The 20762-nt window shown below is 37.8% G+C and overlaps 14 protein-coding genes across 14 annotated transcripts in view; 10 read left to right on the top strand and 4 right to left on the bottom strand.

Annotated features, from left to right (window-relative positions):
- Positions 1–191: 191 nt before the first annotated feature.
- FDP41_005533 (uncharacterized protein) lies at positions 192–1205 on the top strand (the record flags this gene model as incomplete). The annotated part of the gene is made up of 1 exon (XM_044709068.1): positions 192–1205. One exon carries the CDS (start codon positions 192–194, stop codon positions 1203–1205), a length of 1014 nt encoding a protein of 337 aa, XP_044560252.1.
- Positions 1206–1251: 46 nt separating this feature from the next.
- FDP41_005532 (uncharacterized protein) lies at positions 1252–2172 on the bottom strand (the record flags this gene model as incomplete). Its single annotated transcript, XM_044709067.1, has 1 exon — positions 1252–2172. The coding sequence occupies one exon, from the start codon at positions 2170–2172 to the stop codon at positions 1252–1254; it is 921 nt and encodes a 306-aa protein (XP_044560251.1).
- A 212-nt stretch (positions 2173–2384) lies between these two features.
- Positions 2385–5385, top strand: FDP41_005531 (uncharacterized protein; the record flags this gene model as incomplete). The annotated part of the gene is made up of 2 exons (XM_044709066.1): positions 2385–3511; positions 3558–5385. 2 exons carry the CDS (start codon positions 2385–2387, stop codon positions 5383–5385), a joined length of 2955 nt encoding a protein of 984 aa, XP_044560250.1.
- Positions 5386–5409: 24 nt separating this feature from the next.
- Positions 5410–5676, top strand: FDP41_005530 (uncharacterized protein; the record flags this gene model as incomplete). Its single annotated transcript, XM_044709065.1, has 2 exons — positions 5410–5510; positions 5571–5676. The coding sequence occupies 2 exons, from the start codon at positions 5410–5412 to the stop codon at positions 5674–5676; spliced, it is 207 nt and encodes a 68-aa protein (XP_044560249.1).
- Positions 5677–5832: 156 nt separating this feature from the next.
- FDP41_005529 (uncharacterized protein) lies at positions 5833–6447 on the bottom strand (the record flags this gene model as incomplete). Its single annotated transcript, XM_044709063.1, has 1 exon — positions 5833–6447. One exon carries the CDS (start codon positions 6445–6447, stop codon positions 5833–5835), a length of 615 nt encoding a protein of 204 aa, XP_044560248.1.
- Positions 6448–6903: 456 nt separating this feature from the next.
- FDP41_005528 (uncharacterized protein) lies at positions 6904–7604 on the top strand (the record flags this gene model as incomplete). The annotated part of the gene is made up of 2 exons (XM_044709062.1): positions 6904–6906; positions 7014–7604. 2 exons carry the CDS (start codon positions 6904–6906, stop codon positions 7602–7604), a joined length of 594 nt encoding a protein of 197 aa, XP_044560247.1.
- Positions 7605–8056: 452 nt separating this feature from the next.
- Positions 8057–9871, top strand: FDP41_005527 (uncharacterized protein; the record flags this gene model as incomplete). Its single annotated transcript, XM_044709061.1, has 2 exons — positions 8057–8459; positions 8535–9871. The coding sequence occupies 2 exons, from the start codon at positions 8057–8059 to the stop codon at positions 9869–9871; spliced, it is 1740 nt and encodes a 579-aa protein (XP_044560246.1).
- A 162-nt stretch (positions 9872–10033) lies between these two features.
- Positions 10034–10774, top strand: FDP41_005526 (uncharacterized protein; the record flags this gene model as incomplete). Its single annotated transcript, XM_044709060.1, has 1 exon — positions 10034–10774. The coding sequence occupies one exon, from the start codon at positions 10034–10036 to the stop codon at positions 10772–10774; it is 741 nt and encodes a 246-aa protein (XP_044560245.1).
- Positions 10775–10814: 40 nt separating this feature from the next.
- FDP41_005525 (uncharacterized protein) lies at positions 10815–11516 on the top strand (the record flags this gene model as incomplete). Its single annotated transcript, XM_044709059.1, has 1 exon — positions 10815–11516. One exon carries the CDS (start codon positions 10815–10817, stop codon positions 11514–11516), a length of 702 nt encoding a protein of 233 aa, XP_044560244.1.
- Positions 11517–11733: 217 nt separating this feature from the next.
- On the top strand, positions 11734–12507 carry FDP41_005524 (uncharacterized protein; the record flags this gene model as incomplete). Its single annotated transcript, XM_044709058.1, has 1 exon — positions 11734–12507. The coding sequence occupies one exon, from the start codon at positions 11734–11736 to the stop codon at positions 12505–12507; it is 774 nt and encodes a 257-aa protein (XP_044560243.1).
- Positions 12508–12568: 61 nt separating this feature from the next.
- On the bottom strand, positions 12569–13123 carry FDP41_005523 (uncharacterized protein; the record flags this gene model as incomplete). The annotated part of the gene is made up of 2 exons (XM_044709057.1): positions 12569–13015; positions 13121–13123. 2 exons carry the CDS (start codon positions 13121–13123, stop codon positions 12569–12571), a joined length of 450 nt encoding a protein of 149 aa, XP_044560242.1.
- Positions 13124–13488: 365 nt separating this feature from the next.
- Positions 13489–15017, top strand: FDP41_005522 (uncharacterized protein; the record flags this gene model as incomplete). Its single annotated transcript, XM_044709056.1, has 4 exons — positions 13489–14051; positions 14118–14210; positions 14287–14703; positions 14762–15017. 4 exons carry the CDS (start codon positions 13489–13491, stop codon positions 15015–15017), a joined length of 1329 nt encoding a protein of 442 aa, XP_044560241.1.
- Positions 15018–15994: 977 nt separating this feature from the next.
- Positions 15995–18790, top strand: FDP41_005521 (uncharacterized protein; the record flags this gene model as incomplete). Its single annotated transcript, XM_044709055.1, has 1 exon — positions 15995–18790. The coding sequence occupies one exon, from the start codon at positions 15995–15997 to the stop codon at positions 18788–18790; it is 2796 nt and encodes a 931-aa protein (XP_044560240.1).
- Positions 18791–18969: 179 nt separating this feature from the next.
- Positions 18970–20762, bottom strand: part of FDP41_005520 (uncharacterized protein) — a gene marked incomplete at both ends in the record, with an annotated part of 2278 nt that continues 485 nt past the window's right edge. Inside the window, 3 exons of the mRNA XM_044709054.1 lie at positions 18970–19266; positions 19320–20345; positions 20428–20748. Coding sequence (XP_044560239.1) covers positions 18970–19266; positions 19320–20345; positions 20428–20748 — 1644 coding nt within the window. The remainder of the gene's footprint in view (positions 19267–19319; positions 20346–20427; positions 20749–20762) is intronic.

The raw sequence follows: 20762 nt of genomic DNA, 5'->3' as shown, positions 1-20762 counted from the left end.
TTAAGGGTTTTCAGGTCTTTGAATTCATGAACCTGTTCATTGCCCTCTTGCAAAGGTTTCATATGACATGCTCTCTCTATTGTCCCTCTTCTTATTGGTGGGAGTTGAAAAAATCTCCTTATTTGGGTTGACATGCATCGATCCTTCTCGGCGAAATCAGAATTTGATCAAACGCCACCACACACGAATAAATGTCTGCACGACCATCCCTCTCATCCTCCACCACCGAAGAAGCAACAACATCTTTTCCTCAGCTGCCGCTCATGAGTTCCGAAAACTCCTCAAATAGACCACACTCTGAGGTTATTGTTGATGTTTCATCATCGTCCCAGTACAAACCCGAAAACCAACACCACATTCATCATCATCCTCTCTCTCGGAAGGATCATGATGCCTCTCAATCGGCGTTGCTTCTCCTGGATGGACACAGTGAGGATGAAGAGGAGGAGGAGGAGGATTTAAGTGAGGAAAATCGAGCCTTCATTCATTCCCATCATCGTCAACATCGAGAGCATCAACAACTCTTAACCAACAACACACGTACGACATCACTTACTTCTCGTGAAACAACCCGCAACAAGAACCCACCACCATCATCATCGTCTTCCCAAAAGGAACTCGTTTCTCTCCATATCCGATTCCCTAAATATTACTTGACCATCGCCAAACACATGTTGATCTTTATGGGTGTCATGATGCTGCTGGCCATGTGCTCTGGATTTGTGTTCCGAGAGAGTACCAAATGGAGTGTACCTTATTTCCGAGTGGGAGAGTATGCCTATCAACAGGGCACTCTCATTCATGGACACTTCTTTACGATTGGAGTGTTCATTCCATTGGCCTTATTGGTCATGCTTTTTGTTTCATACATGATTTCGGGAATGAGTGTGAGTAGGGGGATCTTTCATGGAGGATTCATCATTTTCGAAATTGGAGCCATTCTCGCACTCTTGGCTTTCTGTTATAAGGCTTTCTCGTTCTTGTCACTCTTGAAAGAATCGCCAAATGTAAACATTCATGAATTGGAATTAAGGACTTGGGGTTCGACAAGCTCATACGGAGGAAAAAACGATGGCTCTGGATCAATGGGAGCAAAAATGTTGAGAATGGTTTATTTTGGTTTGTCACATGGCTTTATGCTTATTGGACTTGCCAAGTGCGTACTTGTGGTTGTGTATTCTTTACTTCGAAAAAAGAATAATTAATTCAATGATTCAAACAAATCCAACAAATGTATTCATACAATGTAAATTATGCACATTTCTCAATAAATTGAGCGTCAATAACAAAATCTTCATCGAATGTCTTTTTCGATGACTTGGATGACTTTTTAGACTTTTTCTTTGGTTTAGCCTTGACATGAGAATGTGGTAAATCTTCCGACTCTTCAGAGAAGTGTTGTGAGCTTTCGAACATGTCGTTGATTTCATCATCTATAGAGTTGTCACTTTCAGAGGTACTCTCGTGAGAACGAGCTGACTCAAATCCAGTTTTTGCAATGATTACACAAATTCCTTCATGGTCACTATACTCCGACCTTTCAACATTAATGTCTGTAATATATGGCTTTTCATTAAAATTTACATTATCTGGTAGTGAAACTCTTCTGTGAAAGGTTACACTCTCGATATGACTTGCGATCGGCTTTAATTTTCCTTTTATCACAATACTGTTATCTGATTTATCAAACGTTGCCTTTGCACTCTTTTTTGTAAGTCCAGGACATGTAATAACCAATTCATGATGATCTTTTTCCTCATGCCAATTAATCGCGACACTGTCATGATTTTGGTGCTCTCTGTCATATTGGAATGCTTGGTCAAATAAATCTGGAGCCATGCCCATCATGGGATGAAAGAATGCACTTTCATCTCCAATATCACCATCATAATGTGAAGAGGATTCAAACAGAACAAAGTCATCATCTCCGTCCACAAAGAAGCTTTGCTGTATTCGCTTTTTCTTAGATTTAACCACTGCTCCACCATGTCCCTTTTTTTTCATTGAGATTGTACAACCCGAAAACTCTCTAATATTTTGTTTATCGCTATTTCGTAATGAGTTTGTTGTGATCAATAATGGCAAACCATATTTTGCCCAAACATTTCCGAACTTGTTGTTGTTGGTGGTGGTGGTTGTGATGAAGGTAGGCGAGGAAAGCAGTCTCTTCATTTTTTTTGTGCGAGATGATCCTCAAAAAACTAGTTAGAAGGAGTCCGATCATTCGAAGAATTTGGTTTCTGGCAAGAATGTGCAACGAATAGACAAATTGAAGCTTTGATCTTGTTGCCGAGATTGGCCCATTTATATATGGAAAAGAATGTTGTCATCATTTTCTGTTCCATCTCTTCCAAGAAGTTTCAAACAATTTGCAAAACAAAAAAATGAGTCTTGATCTCACTTCAACACCGTCCTTGCCAGCTTTGCTTCCGGCTGGATCACACAAACAAGACAAGAGTGAGAGAAAACATTTTCCCGAACGAAGGGTGAAAAGAGAGTTGACATTATGGAATGGTATAACTACGAATTTAGGAGATCAACAATTTTGTTTCGGAGAAAGCAACACCAACAGGATACAATCAATAATCATCACCAATGAAGATGATTCAGAAAAAATTATTACTGCTTTACATCTTTCAGATAAATTGATACATATTCTAGTGAATTACGAATTAAAACAAATAATAAGATTTGCTTCAAACGATGTAAAGATTCTATGTCATCATATTTATCAAAGAAAGAAGAATAAGATTTCTATCATATTAAGTTGCTCTGATTCCAATATTTATTTATTTGAAGTTTTAAAGAAAGAGAAGAAGAGAAAAAATACTCAACGAAAATCAATGCAATCTGCATCCAAGCAAACACCTTCCATTTTCTCAAGAGTAGATCCTTGCGATGTGAAAAGCTTTTCGTCAGATTGGAAAGATTACTTTACATCCAGTGAAGGAATTATTATTAAGGAAATATCGGACTCTGATGTTTTACAAAAACTTCCAGAGCCTATTTATCAAATACAATCCATCGAACCAGAAGTAATCCAAAACCTTGTTGGTGAACAACCAAAGAGAAGTAGTAGGCACATTTTATTGTTCTCCAAAATGCAGATCTACAAGATGTTTCAAGACGAAGTCTCAGATGAATTGAAACTTGTTCCTCATTGTAAAACGCCTTCAGTGGTTCATTCGAGAGTGACATGCCTTTATTATCCAACCAATACAAGCAAAATATCCCAACTCTCAGATCAAAATAGTTACCTCCTCACTGAAGGATTTTTTCAAGCCCTCTTTGGAAGTGAATTTATTCTAATGTCATCCTGTATTTGCTTGATTGGTTGTGAAGATGGGTCAATTTTTTGCTTTCCTTCCAATAAGAATATTATTGATAGATTTTCTGAAATGAGTTGTTATAGGACGATATTGACTGTAAGAAATTCAGTCCAAAATATTATTCCACTATCAATATCCATTAACACTGACAATGAAAGGTACAACTCAATTATTTGTGTGAGGTTTGTAGAATTTAACTATTGTTCAATATTCTAACCTTCAAATTAGCCATGAAGGACATATAGTGTTATTATATCATGATAGAGAGCAAATCATCAAAAGGTCTTGTTTTATTAATATCAAAATAACCTCCTCAATAGTAGTTAAAAACCAATTGATTGTGTCAAACAATAATGGATCCCTATTTTCTTTCACTATTTACGACAAGATCCAATCAACTGATGCATTCTCCAAGACATCTAGTGTTATCAAGTTATTTGACTCTGTAGAACTGAGAGAAATACCCTCAGAATCAAACATTTCTGTTTTTCATGAATTTAAGGCAAAGAAGTATCATCCCTTTCACTTTCATTCCTTCCCAAATACAGAATTATCACTTTCACGGTTAACCTTCTCGCCTCAGGATGAAAAGAAAAAGCATATGAGAGCAAAAGGAGCATGTACAGTATTCACTAAATCTGGAAATCTTGAACATATTATAATACCATCACACACTACCATTGACGACTGGTTGTGTCACTCTGTTGCTCCGAATAGATTACAAAATGGAATTCGAGATATGATACAGCAAGTGGATGAGAGTTTTACCGTATTGGATGCATCCAAAAGGGAACAAGAACATTTGAACAGAGAAATTTACACACTCAATACAGCCATGCATTTACTTCATGAGTGGAAGGAGCAAGGAAAGAGAATATCGAGTAATATCAAATGCTTCACCCGGAAAGAAGACATGCAACCCGTAATGGAATGCAGTGTGTATAATGGAACAGATTTCGTGTTGACCAATCAGTGGAGTAGTAAGTATTTTCAATATAATGGACTAGTGACAACTCCAATAATGCAACTTGTAGTTATTGTATTAGTGGATTGGCACCACCACAACCTGATGTGTTACTCTTTTCCTATTAACCATTTGGACAGCACGAGTACATGGATGAGAACTATTCCAATCACTTTCCACAGTGGACATTCATCATTTAATGTCAGCATCATACTCTCTTTCAATCAAACAGAAGGCCATTTTTCACTGGTGCTCAAAGAACAACGTTTTAACTTGATGGATTTACTCGACACAACTTTGGAACAATCAACCCCAAGGTCTCATGCATACTTGTCTGTTCCTTCCCCAAATAATATGAGATCCACTTCAATGCGTCTCCGTAGCCTATTTCAAAAATATTACAAGAACAAAAGCATTCCCTATTTCGACCACTTGAATACATTGTTGACCAGCACAATTTCACACAGCTTTAAGTTGAAAATGAACCCTCTTGAGGATCGATATACAATGAATTGGGAAAGGATGTTGAGAATACCTCTTGAAGAAATATCGAGCTTGAGTCAAGACGATTGGGCAGCGTTTATTGATAGTAGAGAGGCCACACTATCCTCCAATAACTTTGCAACACCTTCATTGTTGAAAACTCCAAGCGGAGAACACCTGAAGCTCAAAATCTCAACCTCTCTTGGAGGGCAAGCATTTGATGTGTTTCTTCAGAGTAATCAATTTGGATGTCTTCTTGCCTCTCGAGCAGCCTTTTTGGAGAAGCTAAAACAATATTTATTGGTTCGACAGAAAATTGATTTTACACTTGCTTCATATCCGAGAATTACCCCAAAAGAGGAAATTATTGAGACAATCAAGTCTTTGCAAAACATTCGAACAGCTGCTTCTCAATTACTGGCAGAATTCGAGCAAGTAGAAGAACTATGGCACTCTCTTCATTCCAAACGAGACAAGAACCACTCTGACGCCACTGTGGTGAGCACATCAAATACTCCACTATTGACTCTTCTTCATCAGTTGAACAGTTTAGACAAGAAAATAGTGGAGACCATGAAGGAATTGAGACAAACGAAATGTGGTCTGTAATATTGAATTCTCTGAAAGAGCCATATGTGGGGTTCAAGTCTTCTCATTGTAAACTTTTATCTTTGGTTGACCTGGTCATGCTTGAAAATTTCGTTTGAAAAAAATACGCCAAAATCACACTCAAGGTTTGTGTCATTTTTTTGTTTGATTGTCTTTTGGAACTGACAATATTAATTCTCCAACAGTGAAACAATAACAACATGGGCTACGAAAATATCTGGTTCTCTCACCCAAAGAACAACGCCAAGGGTGCTAGAAGATGCAAGGTTTGCGGTAACAGAAAGGGTTTGATCCGCAAGTACGGTATCGGTATCTGCAGACAATGCTTCAGAGAAAATGCTGCTCTCATCGGCTTCACAAAGACCAAGTAAACCCATTATTCACCAACAATAAAATTATCAAATTATTATTATGATTTGGCCTTCCGATTCGTTTATTCTGCAGACACTAATACACTTGGCTTTCAATCTTGGACTTGGCAAAGAATTGTTTGGCTCTTCCACCAGGGAAGTTGTACTCAATATCGTATCCTTCGGTCACTGGGTAGTGAACTGCGTTCTTTGCTTGCAACACTGTGGCACCAAATGGTGGCACTCCTGGAAAGACATTATTGGCTCCGAAAAGTGCTGCATTCCATGCGGCAGGGAATGTGAATCCGTTGTTTCCGAAAGCTCCAAAGAACAAGTTTCCGTTTTGAAGACCAGGGAACATCATTGCTTGATTGGGTCCATTCTGGAGGAATAAGGCGTTATTGGTAAATAATTCATTATTGAAAGGATTGAGTTGTGCATTCCAGAACACACCATTATTGCCATTCCACACATTAGTCTTCCAAAAATTGGCTGGGAAATTGGCTCCAAATGGTACTGGATTCATAAAGAATGCATTTGGAGTTGCCCACCATGTATTCGTCACAGGCCATACAGTGTTGGTATCTTTGGTCTCGGTTGCATCTTTCTTGTCACCTGTTGTGTATAGCTCTGCTTTTATGACCATGGAAAGCATTGAGGCAACGATCAAAAACGAAGCAAGAAGACTAGATTTCAAAACCGATGACTTCATGGCTAAAGAGATTGCTTATTGGTAAGTTGCGGTTTAAGTAGTTGTTAAATTCGAAACTGCTAGGGGTATCGATCTATTTTCTTCAAGTAAGATGCTATCTAATCACAACACAACCGACTCTTCATATCCTCTCAACATTCATTCCTTTTGTGGAACATTGATATATGGGTCAATTTTACTCCAAAGACATATTTCCATAATGTCACCTCAAATATTGAGTGCTTTTATGAACAATGAAGGTAGCTCAAGGAATTAACTTTGTGGAAGAGCAAATTGGCGCCTTTTCATTTTACAGTGATCGTCTGTTGTATGAAAGTGTTGCTGCTGGACAGAATCAAAAAAATTGAATCGATTGAGTTGTAGTCAGTCTTGGATTTGTATTCCGACAACAGCAACAAAAACAACAATTCATAATAACAACTTTGAATAGAGGTTTTAATTTTGTAAATATACAAGATGGTATGTGATTATGTCGAGAATCATCGGAATGCATGAAATATATGTTGGAGGATCGGAACATTCAATAATGTTATTATGTATGCCTTTTATTGATATCGGAAACGTAGGTGTTCTTTTTGCGAGACGCAGTAAAAGCATGGGAGGAAAAAACAGGTCAAAAAGTGGGAGAGGCCGAACAAATAATGTTATATGGTTGGGTACCTCCTATTGAAAAGATGGACACAACTGTAGCTCAAATGAAAAATTGTAAAAGACTTGCACTTTCAACAAATTGTATTGATAGAATTGGAGGTCTGCAAGGCCTTGTTTCTTTGGAAATATTGTCACTTTCAAGAAATCAAATCAAAAGATTAGAAAATTTAGAGGCAGTGGCCCCAACTTTGGAACAATTATGGCTTTCGTACAATAATTTAACCTCTCTGGCTGGCATTGAAAAGCTGAAGAAACTAAAAGTTTTATATTGTGGAAATAACAAAATCAGTTCTTGGTCAGAAGTGGACAGGCTTAAAGAGTTGCCAGAGCTTGAGGACTTGTTACTTCAAGGCAATCCTTTAGAAAAGAATTCCAAAGACAACGGAGAAAACTGGAGAATTGAAGTGTTGAGGAGATTACCAACTCTTAAAAAACTGGATGGAAGGTCCTTTGATTTAGCAGAGAGAGAGCAAGCAGAAGGAGCTCGAAAGGACATGGGTGAATAAAATCATTATTGCATGATTTTCAAAAGAGAACAACACTATTTCATCTTGGTCGAGTACTGGACACACCACTAAAACATCTCAAATACCATATTTTATCCATTCTTGAACATTCACCCATTGATTCCTCTCAAATTATCCTATTCACCATGTCGTTACTTCTCGGACGCTGTTACTCGACGATAGCGGCCTGAAATTGACTGAAGCTCTCGCATTTTTTGCTTTTTTGGACGAATCTCAAACAGCAAAAAATCAGAGCCAACTCTTCCCTCTCTCGTTCTCACGCAACATTTGTTCTCTTAGCCATAGCTCGTGTTTTGCGATCATATGGAAAGCCTTTTGCGAGCGAACAATCACCAATATTCCACTTATTTCAACAACAACAACAATAATTGTTCGGACTTTGATTTTGCTCTGTTACTACAGTAGTAATTATTCAATAACTTTGATACAAGATGGAGTCTCGAGAGAACATTGAAAAATCTTCATCCGAATTTGTCTATCAACAACAAGAATTCAACACTTCTTCCCAGACACAGCAAGCAATTAACAATGCAAGTGGTAATATCAAGGAATCAAACACTGGATCAACAACAGATTCAAAGAATTCGTCATCAGATTCAAACCAAGACTTGGGTAAGAGAGGACCAAAAGTCTACTGTGGCTTTATTAGAACAGACAGATATTTGGGCATTATTGAGCTCAAAAAGGGCGTCACTTGGGTGAATATAACATGCTACTATGCTTTGGTTATCGTTCTCATTGGTATTTTCGTTTTCATAAATTCAATGGCAAGTTATGTCTTTGAGGCTTATTTAAGAGGCCATGTAAACAGGAAAGATCAAGGAAAATTGGCAGGTATGTATTGTACAAGTTATAGTTGACATGACTTTCAATGAACTCATTAATGACTATTGCAATCGATGAACACAGGTGATCTTTCTTTCTACAATGAAATTTGTATCATTGTTTTTGGTATTTTTTGGGGAATTCTGACGGACCTCCTTAAAGGAAGAAAGTTTGTGTACATGGTTGGCTTTTTGTTGATGGCACTTGGCTTATTCTTATACACATTTGCATTGACTCCAGGTCAATTAATTTTATACAGAGTAATTTTCGCTATCGGTGCTGCAAGTACCAGTAGCATGCTTACTGCTATTTTGGGAGATTACGTGAGAAATAAGGACAGAGGAAAGGCATCTGGCCTTCTTGGGCTTTGTTCTGGTTTGGGAGCTGTTTTATCTGCCTTGGTCTATTTGAAAATACCGCAATGGATTCAATCTGCAAATCCATCAATTCCTTCTGGTCAAGCTGGATTTATTGCATTCGTGATCATGTCCTTCTTTTGTGTGGCCTCAATGTGTGCGATCATGATGTTTTACAAAGGAAAGATTTTCCCAATCTGTGAGAACTATTTTGCCAAGAAAAAGACCAAAAACATTGACGATATTGAAAGCAGTTCAGATGAGGAGTCTGACAATGAGTCATCATCAGATAATATAATGGTTCGATACTTGAAACGAATTAGAGACGTTATGGTACAAGGTTTATTCCAAGCTCCAGCAAAAAGGCCATCTCTCATTTTAGCATATGCATCCAGTTTTGTTGCAAGAGGTGATGCAACATTGATCACTACGTTTATTACATTGTGGGTCTCTCAACAAATGATTAACCTTCATGATTCCTCCAAAGCAGACGCTGTTGCAAGAGGAGGTACAATTTCTGGGGTTTGTCAAACATTTGCCCTTGTCGCTGCTCCATTTATTGGAGTTTTTGCTGATTTGAGATTTAGAAGAAAGAAGCAAGACCCATCTCAACAAGACCCAGATACATTCATCAGAAAGATGGCTAGATTAATTACCATGGCAGTAGTTTCAATAATATCGGGTGTTGGGTACACAATGTTATCGTTCCTTTCTGACGTGACAGGCGGATTTGTGTACTTACCAATTGCTTTGATTGGTATTGGTGAGATTGGTGTCATTGTGTGCAGCCAAGTGTTGGTCACTGCTGAATCTCCAAACCGAGTTAGAGGAAGTGTGAGTGGTATTTTCACACTATTCGGTGCTGCAGGCATTCTGTTAGCCACCAAGGTTGGAGGAGTTCTCTATGACGATTGGAAACCAAGTGGCCCATTCTTATTCTATGGTATGATCAACTTTGCTCTCTGTTTGTTGACTATTGGCTTCATTATTGGAAACGTTATTTATTACAAGGTTTGGAAGAAGAAAGAAAGGGTATCTCCAAAAGACACAAGTGAAATGCCATAAGAAGGAGTTTTCAATGAACATTGAGGAAGTGTTTCTGACATGAACGCATTGCACCTTGCAAAATATTTTTGCAAATGCCTCAAAGACGACTAAATAAGATGAATCTCCTGCAAAGATGTCAGTCATCATTCAAAAAAATTAAAAAACAAGAATTCAAGATTAATGGCAATCATCAAAAATCAAAGAACCAACACGGCGGCAAGACCAGCTCAAACACCATCTATTTCATCACCAGCTCCATCATCGTCCAATGAAAAACCTCTCCGACATGTCGCCTCTGGAGCGGTTGCAGCCAAGAAACCTCCTGCATCATCAAAACTAACAACGACCATTCTTGTTAAACAAGAGAACAACGTCAAGACACAATCATCATCATCCACCAAAGCCTGCAAATCCAACAAAACCAACACAACCAAACAACCCAACAATACTACTGATCATGTGAATTCAATGAATGTGGACACTAGTAATGATGTTGTTGACATCTCCATCAACGTGATACGACCTTTGAATGCACCAAGGTCTGAAGCAATTCAGCAAAAATTCACAACCAACAAACAACAACAATCCATAACTGGATCATCTTCTATAATATCACCACCACATGCCAACTCTTCGATCCACTCCACCACAAGATCTCCATTGAAAAGACTCATTTCACAACTCTCCCGAATCATCCCCTCATCATCAGATTCTTTATCCACCATCTTGAATGAAATTGATCAATATTTGGAAGAATCTGAATTTTCAACCTCTTCATCACTCGTCAAGTTCTTTTTTGACATGATACAATCCGAAGATGTGGAAGCAGTGGTGAGAGCCTTTCAATACTTGATACTTGAAGAATATTTCTACACATGCAAGCAAGAAGAGTCGAATAGATCCTCCCAATGCTTATTATGATTTAATGACTTGCTTACGAGTGGCCTACCATTCAAACACAATGAGTTGTCTCGATAAGGTCATTAAGAGTGGAAGACAGGATTGCTATCGACAATTTTTTCTTCTCAACACCACGGATTTGTCACTCTTGTTTAATGTGGACACGAAGAAACATGTCATCAAAACTGAGGGAGTGAATACTTCAACACATTCCACAATGACGACAATGATTTCAACAACAAATTCCATCACTCCCAAACAAGAACGGCCTGTTGTGAAATCAAACTCCTCAAGTAGTTCCTTAATACCACCTTCATCACCCACAGAGAGTTTAATATCAATTCGACCACCACCACCACCTCAACAACAACAACAACAAACTCTCTCAACCAATAATCATTCTTCCTCTCAAGCAACAACAACATCAACAACTACGACATTAGGACCAAAGATGTTGACAGATTCAACCACCCACTCGACTACTCTTCTTCCAAATACAGATTCAACTCAATTACTGAATTTACCTATCAAGCAAGAACCAACGAGCAAGCAAAGGAAATTAAAATTTACGTCTCAAGTACGAACGGATCTCATTGTTTATTGGAAAGATCATCCATCCGAGAGTGGAACTAATTTCTTCAAGTCTGATGAAACAATTAAAAAGTTTCTTAGACATGCATCTCTCGATGACTCGTACATTACAACACTGAAGAATAATGCAGGATCCATATTGTTAGAGTATGAAAAAGCAATGAAGAACTAACTTTGAAATTTTCATTAAACAAGAGAATTCATGTTTAAATAATTAAATAGTGAGCCTTTAATGCTGTCTCTTGTATCAAAAAGACCAGAGAGACCACATTTTGGGACTTGGAAGACGTCTCCCAGAATTGGGTGGGTTGTATTAGTGGTGCTTAATTGATCGTGTTCGTGTTCGAGATATAAGGGTTCAGAGAAGCTTCAGAATTTAGAGTCAAAAAATGTCTTCACAACTCACCAAGCTTGGCATCACAAAAATTCTGGAAGGAACTGTCGGAGCTCGCGGTTTTAAAATTATGTATAAATCTCAACAATGTTTTATTTCTCCATGGCATAACATTCCACTAATAGCCTCAGAAAAATCCAAACTTTATCATTATTTGAACGAAATTCCTCTCGGAACACTTAAAAAGATGGAAGTCAATACAAAAGAAGAACACAATCCAATCATACAAGATGAAAAGAAGGGAAAACTCCGAGAATTCACATACAGAGTAGATAAAGGAGGCATTCCTTTCAATTACGGAATGCTTCCTCAAACATGGGAAGATCCCAACAAGGTTATTCATGTACCATTCGGAAGTGTGAAAGATGGAATTTATCAACCAACAATTGCAGTCAAGGGCGATGGAGACCCATTAGATGTTGTTGAAGTGAGTGACAATGCATTGGAAATGGGAGAGGTCTATAAAGTGAAAGTATTTGGAATTTTAGGAATGATTGATGAAGGTGAAATGGATTGGAAGGTTTTAGCCAAAGTCGTGTCATCAGATGAAGAGCAAGCTTCAGATTTCTCGCAAGATATTTATAACATTCCGAAGAGAAAACTTAATGACATTATTGACTGGTTCCGCATGTACAAAACCACCGATGGAAAACCAGAAAATCATTTTGCCTTCCAAGACTCTTTCCTTGACCGTTCTTATGCTACCTACATTATTGAACAAACACACAAGCATTGGATGGAAAGACTACCACCTCAAAGCAAACATTAACTATCCAACTCAATAAATTGGGTCAACCTCAATTAAATTATTATTATTTTTGTAAATTTATTTAAGCAGTGAGTTCGCAGACACCACCAACAGCCTTTATCTTCTCTTCAGCAGTCTTGGAGAAAAGTCTTGCTCTGACAATGATTGGGATCTTTGGCAAATCACCTCTTCCAAGAACCTTATCGAAACCAGCCTTGTGAGCATCAATGACGACAGCCTTGTTTCCGAATTTACCTTCCTTTGCTTGGTTGTACACTTGTTCACCAGCAATCTTCCACAACTCATCGAGGTTGACGCTTGTAGTCAGGAAGTGGTTCTTGTTCATGTGGAATCTTCTGATACCAATCTTACCAAAGTATCCAGGGTGGAATCTATCAACCCAGATTCTGTGATGGTGTTGACCACCAGCCATACCACGACCACCAGGGTGCTTTCTGTGTTTACCTACACGACCGTGTCCGTGAGTAACGTGTCCTCTCAACTTTCTGCATTTCTTCTTTGTTGTGGCCTGTTGCGTTGAGAGAAGTATTAGTGAAATACACCCATATATGATGAATTAAGAGGATGAAGCAGTCAATATGTACAATCATTAGAAGAAGCGTGAGATACAAACCATTTTGATTTTGACGTATTTTTTTTCAACAAGAATTTTTCAAAAACTAGTCAACCCAAGCGTTAAGTTTACAACAAGTGGAAAATTTTCCAAAGAACCAACAAAACCTTCAGCCAAATAAATAGACCTCTTTCAAAACCACCCATCAGTCCAATTCCATCACCTAAACTACAGTCCATTCTAACTGCTCGTTCAACATATATTCAATATTCTCTTTTGAGAGTAGCTGTTTTACAAACACAGATTGCCCAAAAAGGCAACCTACGTAGCTTGTCTTTCATTGATGTTTGAAGCAACTTGTGGCTTTTTCTCCTGCAAAAACAATATCAACTGTTCTGTTTCACTATCCCTCTGAATCACTAACTTGCATGTCCGAAGCTAACGTATTTCTTCTTGGAAGACATCTTACCAACTCTTCCATTGTGTCCCATCATCATTCGAAATCACAAATTCCACCATCATCGACCAATTTACCATCATGGGGTCATCATAACCTCTCGTCATTCACCAAAATTAATATTCCAAATAATTGTATCAATTACCGCAAAGAAGATATCGATGTGCAAACTTCAGCCATGGTGTCTCAAGTCGATCAGGTCTCTATTGGTTCCGATTTTATTATGATCCTTTTATCGGATGGTTCTCTGTATTCTATGGGAATTAATCGACCTTCTAATCACTTGGGATTCACAGATGCCTCATTGAACACCTTTGAGATTGGCAAAGTATTATACATCAACTCTCTCAAAGGTCGGCCAGTGAAAATGATCGCGAGCGGAGCCTATTACACAATCGTTGTCACAAGAGATGATGATCTCTATGGAATTGGAAGCAATGACTATGGACAATTTCATGTTGATGGCTCAAGCACACACAAAAACAATGCAACACCTTATTTCATTGATTATGGAAAGACGAAGGAAGACAAAATGTAAGTATGCATTTTACAATTTGAAAATCAAACAAATGGAATGCACTTTTTCAATGTCAAAAACAGAACTCATGTTGCATGTTGTTTTTCTTTTTCTATCATTATCACAAATGGAAGAGAGTTAAGATTGGCAGGACAAGATTGGGTCACCGATGGAGGGTAAGTGTACTTTGACCATCATTATTCTGTGATGAAAATGTATCAATTTTTTGTTGACATCATCTGCACCAAATAGAAGTCAAAATAATTCATTTCTTGTTCGATCCAGACATGTCGCTAAGAATATTTATCATACATTTGAATCACCTGTTCAAGAAATTCGAGCTGGTGCATTTCACTTTGTAGTTGTACTTAAGGATGGGAGTGTTTATGGTTCAGGAAGCAACTCGAGAGAGCAGCTTGGTCAATCCTACTCAAGAAATGGTATTCAAAAACTTGTTCTGAGTCAACCATTGGTGACAGGTGCTTGTTGCGGATCTGATTGTTGTTTATTCCTTTCCGACAAGGGAGACATTGTAAAATCAGGATCATCAAGATATAGTTTCCTTGAAGAAAATCTCTTCAGAGATTTGGATAATTATAAGGACATAACCAATCTACACATGTGTGAACAATTATTGGGTATGGTCGGAAAACAAGGCATTCACTTAAGGTATGTTTCTATTTGGAATACATTCTTTACTAATTTGGTGAAATAATTTTCCAAACAGAGGAAATAACAACACATTCTGTATTGGGAATTTTGATGAAGAATTTTGCCAAGTGGATATACCCTTCGAGGCTCTTTTTAACACTTCGGTGGCACATGAGTATGTTGGAGTTTGTGCCAGATACTATCACATAGCATTCTTTTTAAGATTTAGCAAGAACATAACAAAACATTTTATTTTCATAACAAAAAGGATCAACTGTTCTGGTCTCAGTGATATTATAGTCACTACTTGCTCGTCTGGGTTCTGTCAATAAATTGAATGCATTAAACAGTATATACTCCCACATTCTCAAGTTGATCTTCATTGAGGAACCAAGGATACTCTTTAATAATCATCCAACGATTCAATGTTGTGTAATAATCCCATTTTCAAATAAATACTTTCTTTTCCGAAACAGCAGACTCACGAATGTACACCTCCCAATAGGGAAAAAAAGATAACACCCCTAACTTTCACTTCGTTGAAACAACTTCAATTTGATTGGTTCAAACGCTTTTTGCAAACCATTCTCGTGAAGCATGGATTTGTGCGAGAGGGTGTTGAAGCATGCTGTTGTTGTAAAAACCACACAAATAAATAAATCAGCTTCAAACCTCTTAATCTTGAGAATTCTCTTAAAAAGAAGAGAAACAAGTCATTGCTCAAGGTGTACAGTTGCATCTTCCCAGACACCATCACCGTGTGCACGGTCGAAATCACCATCATCATCACCCCAAGCCACGTTAACACCTCTCTTTTCCGTTCAGACCCTGAACTGCAATCACCTTTGAACCACCACAGACCTCCGCTTTGCAAATACCGCCACTCAAAAATTTCTTTCCCTTCCCATTCAGCGTCTCTGCTTTTGCGAGAGCAAGCCTCTTTCATTTGCGTTCAGGGCAACGCTGTTGCATCATATCCCTCTCCAATTTTTATATATAGTAGTATATAGTATAACAATAATTGTTTAAACACTTAGTATAATTCACCTTTCCTTCTTCTATTCACTTTGCTCCGTAATCTCATCATCGAGAATTTTTGATTTATTTACACGGCAATTCAGAAGTGGAGTTACAACTTACATCATCACCGAAAGAGAGTTTTATAATTATTTATTCATCATCACTGTATTCCGATTTTAATACTTTCTTTAACTCTTAGTTTTCTGCATTGTTTGATATCGTCCTATACGCGAAAGCTGTAATTTACAACTATTACACTCAACAAACATAATAATATTCTTATAGTACAATGATAAGTGGAGACAATTCTTCTAACAAACAAGCATCAAGTGGCGAATCTAATGAAGCGGAACACCATGCGATGATGGAGGACAACGTCGAAAGTCTAAGTGATGACTCGTATCAACATCCTATGCAAAGGAGATTTGTAAATAATCCCATGATGAGAGATCATGATGATCAAATACTGGAGGAAGATGACAACTGCTACGGTGGTGGTGGTGGAAATGATATTCACCCTTTCAACATGGGGAACATCCCCAACACCACGTCTTTCAACATGGGAAACAACAACAAATCTGGCGCTTTGCCAAACAGTAGTAGCGGAACTGGTTCATCTTCTCTTTCTCAAGGTGTAGCACAAAGTAAAAACGCTGCAAAGAAACGTCGTCGATTCACTCCCGAAGAAGATAAAAAGATCAAGGAGGGGATCGCCAAAAACAAGAAAGACAATAACATTGATTGGGATGGCGTAGCAAAGTATGCAGGAATTGAAAGAACCAAAGAACAGATTAAAAGCAGATATCTTAGAATGAAAAAAGAGGAACCAGAACAAGCTACCACGGCCCAGCCACAAGCAACCAGTAGCGGCTCATCTTCAAACACGCCACAACCTCAACAACCTCCAGTGTCACAACACCCAGCCATCACTTCACAAACTACGAATACCTATGTAGCCGCAACACCCACCAACGTTTCCTCAGCTCAACCTTCGCCCATAGTTTACATGGCCCCTCCAACACAACATGATCACCAACCTCCACAAAATACCTCTACCAAGCCTCATGACCATTCCCTTAGTGTTGAAAGTGAGGAACTCAACACTTCAGAAATGATACCTTCAACAAAAAAACAAAAGACTCTTCCTCAGATGTTCCAACAATTACAATCAGGCAAGTTCGATCCCAACTCCAAAAAACCTTCCACCTCATCTTCCATTCCTCCGAACTCTTCCAATCAGAACAGCAACAGCCTCTTTGGCGATATAAGCAATAGTAATAGCAGCTTTGCTCAATTATTTAACACAAATTCAATAGCTAGCGCTTGTTCAAATTCCACTTCTCCTTTGAATGACCCTAATCAACTGATCCAACAACATTTTGCCAAACTTCAAAATGAAATAGAAATTCTGAAGGACCAATTGAGACAAAAGGAAAAATATATAGAGCAAATAGAACCTAAAGTTAAGAATTATGACAATGAAATTTCTCAACTGAAAAATTTACTTCAAGACTATGAGATAAAAAACGTAGAAAGAACCAAAAGGTTTCGTGAGATAGCAGTTCAATTTTTGAGAGAAAGGGCTGAAAGAGAAAGAATTGAGGATAAAAAGAGAGTCAACGAAAAAACTATTACCATTGGTACCATTACCTATCAAAAGGGAATGGAAGTTTATGAAGTTTGGCAAGACGGAACGCTATTCCAGCAGTACAAGGAAACAGAAAATAGGATATCAATGGAAAGAGATAAGCTTGAAAAACAAAAAAAGACAATCCAAAAGCAAAGGCAGCAGCTCAAGAAGGAGCAGATGAGTCATGCTTCTGCCAATGATCCAGACTTTGCAAGAAGATTGGAAGAACAAATGAACGACTTGAATGAACAGGAAGAAACTATAAAAATTCGGCTAAACCATTTGAAGAAAGAAGAGACCCAAAATCAAGCCGAACAAGAAAAGCTATTAATTGAGAAGAGTATCCAGATTAGAGAAATTAAGAGAATTAGGGACCAAGAAAAGTCCATGTTCAAAAATTATCCAATTATTGGACATCAAAAGTATATACCGACTACTCCTGAGGGTCCAGGAACACCTCAAATCAACGGCCAACAACCTCAACCAAGTAATCACCATGAATATTTCCTTATGAAAATGCTTGGTAAAGGAGGTTTTTCTGAAGTCTACAAAGCCTACGATTTAACAGATTTCAAGGTGGTAGCATGTAAAATACACCAACTTAATCCCAACTGGAAAGAACATAGGAAAGAAAATTATATCAAACATGTCCTTCGAGAATGTCAGATCAACCAGAGCATTAATCACGACAAGCTAATCAAAATGTATGACACATTTGTTTTTGATAACAATACTTTTGTGACGGTTTTAGAGTATTGTGAGGGTGCTGATCTTGACTTGTACATTAAAAAGCACCAAAGGGTACCTGAAAGAGAGGCCAAGAATATTATTTCTCAAATATTTAGTGGACTCAATTACCTTAGCCAACAAAAACAAAAAGTGATTCACTATGATCTAAAACCTGCCAATATCTTATTTGACAAAGATGGAAACATTAAGATCACAGATTTTGGACTTTCTAAAATTATGGACGATGAAGAAAGCATAGAACTGACGTCTCAAGGTGCAGGAACATATTGGTACTTACCTCCTGAATGTTTTCATAACCCTTCTGGAGAAGGCCCACCACCAAAGATATCTAACAAAGTTGATGTCTGGTCTGCAGGAGTTATCTTTTATCAAATGCTCTATGGAACGAAGCCCTTCGGTAACAATCTATCCCAGCAGAAGATTCTTAGTGAAGGAACAATTGTCAATGCAACACAAGTTGGTTTTCCAGACAAACCAAGTGTGTCAGAGGAGGCAAAAGATTTTATAAGGCGTTGTTTAACTCATGATATGGCGAAAAGGCCAGACGTTAAAACCCTTTACAATGATCCTTATCTGAGAGGTACGACTTCCTCGTCGACAGGATCATCCTCCTCTAAAAGCAAGAAGAAAGACAAAGAACAATCTTCCAGCAACACTCCCACAAACAACATCACTCCAACCAACTTCCTTTCCTATCAACAATAGCCACACCACTGGTGTTCCTAAGACAATGTCGTAATCTTTGATTACATTATAAATGTGTGAAATTTAATAATTCATTTCGGCTCGCTTTTTGCGTTTTCTCTTTGTTCGAATCCTGCTTAATCTGTTGAAAGGTAAAATTATTATTATATTGCCATCTAGTCCCACCAACAGGTCCTGACTCAATTCACCAAGTATCCAATCGTTCCAAGAGTTTTGGACATGCCTATTCGAGCACTTGCTGGTCGTCGAGGTCCTGCTGAGAGTGGCCGCGATCCTGGAGGAGGCAACGGTGGAACTTTTTTCTTGTTGGAACCATACGTTGCTGAAAAAGGTCTAGTAGATGTATATTCAGGTAGAGAGGTAGGTAATAAGGAATTTACGGGTGTAGTTTGCAAATCTGTTGTGGATGATTCTGTAAATGATCTATCAGCCTCCATGGAAGTATTGTTCTTTGACAGTAGCTTCTCATAAGCAATCTTAATGTATTGCCATGCATTAAAAAATTGCTTTTGATCTCTCTAAAACTTACCGTTTGGGATTTGGAAAGAACTTGAAGATTTTCATAGTCACGAAGTTTTTCTTCGAGTTGCAAATTGCGTTGTTGAAGAGCAGTTTGGCTAGATGGATTGTAAAAGTCATCGTTTGGAATGACTGTTGGAAGCTGACGTCTTAATTGAGTCAATTCTCCAATGAGTTGAGTTTTTTCTTGCAGGAAATTCTTTTCAGCTTGTGACTCTCTGTTCTGGTGAAGAATCATTCTCTTCAGCCTTTTGTTTAATTCTTCAACTTCACGTTCTTTTTCTTTCAGTTTTTTCTTGTAATACGATGCTAATTGTGGATTTCTTTCAGCATTTTCATGGAAATGTTTTTCAATTTGTTCTCTCATATTTGCTTCTTCTTGGACCTTTCTTTTCTTCTTTTCTTCAAGGTTTGCATTGAAAATTGCCAAATATTGTTGCTTCATCTCAGCTTGGGATCTCCTCAAATTTGATACTTGGATTTTTAAAGTCCTTGATTCGCTTTGATATTTCTTCAACTCTTCTGAAAGCGAGTTAACTCTTTCTTGTAACTTTTGATTGACTTCTGTTAATTCTTGGACCTTTTCTCGACTTGCATTGGTTTTCAGAGATCGAACCTCATCTTTCATTCGTTTCAACTCATTCTCCATTTCTTTTTTCTCATTCTCTAGCTTTTGATAAAAGTTAATATCATTTTCATACTTTTTCAAAACTTGGTACTTTTCAGACTTCTCTCGGTTAATATCGAATTGATGCTTCGTTTTATCATTCTTAATTTTACTTTCTAGCTGTGTTATTTTCATCATTTGCACCTCTCTGTGACGCAAAATTGAATCTCTTCGATCAATCATTTCATGAAGCTTGTCGATATCTAGTTCCTTTTTCGCAATCATGTTAGCAAGCATTGCGTTTTCGTTCTTGATAGCGTTAATTTCTTCCGCAAAAGCTTCTGCCTGCTCATTTTGCTTCTGCTGAGCTTCATCTTTGAGCGCAATAGCCTGAATCGCTGCTTGTTTATATTCCTCTTTTTCTTTTTCCTGAAAACATTGGTAGAAGAGGTCATTGTATCAATAAATTTAACAAGAATTTGATGAGAATAGGCCAATTTTAAAAACTCACCAGTTGTTCAATTTTGATTTTCAATTCTTCTACCTTATATTCCGCTTCAGTTTTCCTTCGTCGTATCTGATCTTTAAGCTCGTTTTCGTAGTCATCTTTAAAAACTAGTAATGTTCGAAGATTTGCTTTCAATCGGTCCAGTATTACTAAGGGATTTTCTTTCTTCAGCTCCTCTTTTTCTCTCATTTCGATTTCTTTGATGTCCTCCACATTTCCCACAACTTCATAGCTTCTATCTTTCAACTCGAGATATAATTTAATAATTGCATCTTCGATTTGCTCCACTCGTGACAATTTTTCTTCCATGCTAAGCTGTTTTTCCTTTCTTTCTTGAA

The sequence above is a fragment of the Naegleria fowleri genome (genome assembly GCF_008403515.1).
Source record: "Naegleria fowleri strain ATCC 30894 chromosome Unknown tig44, whole genome shotgun sequence".
Classification (NCBI taxonomy): Eukaryota; Heterolobosea; class Eutetramitea; order Acrasida; family Naegleriidae; genus Naegleria; species Naegleria fowleri.
This window is presented reverse-complemented; position numbering and strand designations above follow the sequence as displayed.